A 3,831-nucleotide genomic window follows, 5' to 3' on the forward strand; every position below is an offset into this window, starting at 1 on the left:
TCTTCCTCTTCCTCTTCATAATTTTAATGAACATTTACAGATATTTTGGATTTCCATTCATTCATTGCTGTACTTCTCTCCCTGCCCATCCCTCCCTCCCTCCCCCAGTTCGCTCCTCTCTTTGAAAAGTAAAAGAAACACTCCCTCCCTGGTATGTAGTAAATAAACTTTATTCGCCATCTTTCTCTTACAGAATGGCTGGTAGATTTGAACTGCCTGCCTTTGGGTTGGCAGAACAGCTCCTTACCATGGAGCCACCTGGAGCTCCCTTGGGTTCACATTAATTGATACAAATCAAGTATTTGGAAAAGCTTTCTGTGAAAAGCAAGTGAAGTGGGGAATTCAGTGTGGTTACTGTTGTGGCAAAGTTATAACCTGCAAGTAGCCAACTGTCTATTTCAAAAGAAACTTTAGCAATTAAAATTGATGTCCTAAATTATGAAGCAATAATTGATGGGAAATAAATGTCCTCTGTAAACTTTAACCCAAACCACATTAACCAAAACGCAGGGTTAAAAATACTTCTATGTATATATTGTGGTTGTTAGGTGCTGTTGTTGTCTTTGACTTTGAAATCCTGTGAACCACGGAACCAAGTCCTGTCTGACTCTACACCATTGTCACAGTAGGTCACTGCAGTGCTTAATTAAGCCCATTGTTGCTGTCACCATGCCAGTTCATCTTTGTAAGGATCTTTCTCTTGAACTGTGGTGTTGGAGGAGAGTACTGAATATCCCATACATGGCCCAAAGAACAAACAGATCGGTCTTGGGGGAAGTGCAACCAGGGTGCTCCTTAGTGAAAAAGATGGTGAGGCTTTGTCTCATCCACCTGTTAAGAGAGGCTGTTCCTTGGAGAGGGACATCATGCTTGGAAAAGTGGAGGGGTCAGTGAAAGAGAGGAAGACTCTCAACGAGGAGGACTGACACAGTGACTGCAGCGTTGGGTGCAAGTGTGTCAGAAATGATGAGGATGTCTATGGCCATACCACCCAGAACGCGCCAGATCTTGTCTGATCTTGGAAGCTAAGCAGGGTCGGGCCTGGTTAGTACTTGGATGGGAGACTGCCTGGGAATACCGGGTGCTGTAGGCGTATAAAGAAAAAAAAAAAAAAAGAAATGATGAGGATGGCGCAGGATAGGACAGGACAGGGCAGGACGGCACAGGACAGGACAGGATTCAGATCCAATGTTCATAGAGTCGGGAGGAGTCATACTCGACCAGACAGCGCCTAACAAACACAGCAGCACACTTTGCCAAGCGTGATGTCCTTTTCCTGGGACTGGTTCCTTCTGAGAACATGCCCGCAGTGTGTGAGATGAAGTCTCGCCATCCTGACTGCTGGGGAAGCACTCGTGCTGTCCTCCTTCTTAAAGAGGTTTGTTTGTTCTCCAGGCAATCCATGTATATTCAACAATTCAAAGGCATCAGATACATTCCAGCCTTCCTCCTTCCATGCCCAGCACCCACATACATATGTGATGATTGAAAATCAGATGACTATCGGACGCTCTGCTCCCCAGCTGTGTTCTCTGTCTGCTGGCTCTGAAGGAAGACCCTTGTCTCTTTCAGCTTCTGTAGGTCCAGTATTCCTCAGTTCCTCGTGATCTTCATGACATTTCTTTTCTCTTATTTATCTAATACCAATGGAAGCAAAATCTTGCTGAAGATTATAGGAAAACGACTAGAACAGGACATTGTCAGAGAACTTCCAAAAATACAAGCCGGATTTAGAAGAGGCCATGTCACTAGGGATAGCATTGGTGATGTCAGATGATCAGGGCTGAAAGTAGACAATACCTGAAAGATGTCTATTTGTGTTTTATTTCCTATGTGTAAGCATTTGTCTGTGTGGATCACAGCAAATTGGGGCTAATGTTGAGAAGAATGGGAATTCCCAGGACACCTGATTGTGCTCATACAAAACTTACATCTAGACCAAAAAGCTGCTGCGAGAACAGAGGAAGGGAACACGACATGTTCAAAATCAAGAGAGGAGGGTGGGTGTCAGAGATGTATCCTTTCTCCATACCTTTTCAATCTATGTGGAACAGATCATTCGGGAGACAGGACTTTATGAAGAAGAATGTGGCATCAGGATTGGATGAAGACTCATCTATAGCCTGTGTTATGCAGATGACACAACCTTGCTCATCAAAACTAAAGAGGACTTGAAGCATTTGCTGAAGAAGGCCAAGGACTGTAGGCTTCAATATGGATTGCATCTCAACATCAAAGAAACAAAGATCTTCACTACTTGTCCAATAGACAGTATCATGATGGAGAAAGAATTGAGATTGTTAATGATTTCATCTTACTTGGATCCACAATTAACACCCTCGGCACCAGCAGTCAGAAAAATCTGAAGATGGATTGTATTGAAAGAATTCTTGTCAAGGAACTCTTCAGAGTTCTAAAGAGTGGTGTCAGTGTAGAGGCTGAGGTGTGCCATGGTCTTCTCAATTGCTTATGTGTCCAAAAGCTGGACAATGAATAAGGATGACAAGAAGAATGAATGCCTCTGAGCTGTGGTGCTGGAAAAGTGTATTGAACATCCATGGACCACCAAGAAAACAAGCACGTCTATCCCATTGAGGGTGAAACCAAGTTGCTCCATGGAGGCTAGGGTTTTGAAGCTCCATCTCACATACTTTGGGCACATGGCCAGGAGGGACCAGTCCTGGGAGCAGGACATCATGCTTGAAAGGGTCGAGGGACAGTGCAGGAGAGAAAGACTGGATGAGATGGAATGACTCAGTGACTGTGGTTGTCAGACATGGTGAGGTTGGCTCAGTCTAAAGCAATTGACTCGATGGCACATAATAATAACAAAACAATAGTAACAACACTGGAAGCTATGCTAACAATGTTCCAAACACCAGCAGGTTTGCCTGTGCTCAGCACGTTTTAGTAGAGCTCCCAGAATCAGACAAACGTAGGAGGAAAGGCTTGGCAATCTACTTCCAAAAATTAGCCAGTGCAAACTTTATGGATCACAAGAGACCAATGTCAGTAAAGTACTGAGAGATGAACTTGGAAGACACTCAGAATTCCCAGCGGTTACCACAGTCTTACAGTGATCATGACAATGACATTGGACCTGACAGTGTTATGTTCTACTGCGCTTACGATCATCATGAGTCAGAGCCAACCCAGTGGCAACCAATTATAACAACCATATGCTTTTTAATTTGGAAACATGTCTTGATTGTTAAATCACATTTAAAACCAATGAGAATTAGTCATGGAAGCCGAGCATCCTTGTCCACCATTCACCTTTGAAGACACATAAGGATGTCAGGGTTGAGCGAGTACCTGTCTGCCTGCTGGGTATGAAGAGGATGTCTCTTTCCATCTGCATCCGAACATGGACGCTTTCATAATCTGCCGGTCTGATGGCCACAAAATCCGCAGCGGAGTGCTCCAAACCCAGCAGTAAGTCCTCCGCGTCATCATCACCCAGCAGCCCCTCTTCATCCTGTGAGGTGTTAAAAATAACATGAGAAGGGAGCTCTGGTGGCCTAGTGGCAAGAAGCTGCACTGCAATCCCAGAGGTGCGCGGGTCGAATCCACCAGATGCTTTGCTGGAGAAGGAGGGACAATCTCCTTCTGTACCAGTCAGGTCCGATTTAACAGTACACACACAAAAAATAATTTAAAAAAAGGAACTTATGCAATATTATTCAAAGTGGGTGACCCTGGAGGACATTATGCTGAGTGAAATATCTCAGTCACAAAGGGACAAATATTGCATGGTGCCACTGTTGTAGAATGGATCTGACATCAGGGTGGGGGTATGACAGAAAAAACTGGATAAATTATGTATATTGT

At 44.2% G+C, this 3,831-nt stretch overlaps 1 protein-coding gene across 1 annotated transcript in view; it reads right to left on the reverse strand.

Annotated features, from left to right (window-relative positions):
- The window catches only part of CC2D2A (coiled-coil and C2 domain containing 2A), a 158,430-nt gene that overhangs the window by 121,180 nt on the left and 33,419 nt on the right, over positions 1 to 3,831 (reverse strand). Inside the window, exon 8 of the mRNA XM_006884539.1 lies at positions 3,316 to 3,478. Within this exon, the coding sequence (XP_006884601.1) occupies positions 3,316 to 3,478 (163 nt within the window). The remainder of the gene's footprint in view (positions 1 to 3,315; positions 3,479 to 3,831) is intronic.

This window comes from Elephantulus edwardii, unplaced genomic scaffold (genome assembly GCF_000299155.1).
Source record: "Elephantulus edwardii isolate Elephantulus edwardi_28Jun2011 unplaced genomic scaffold, EleEdw1.0 scaffold00035, whole genome shotgun sequence".
NCBI classification, from domain to species: domain Eukaryota; kingdom Metazoa; phylum Chordata; class Mammalia; order Macroscelidea; family Macroscelididae; genus Elephantulus; species Elephantulus edwardii.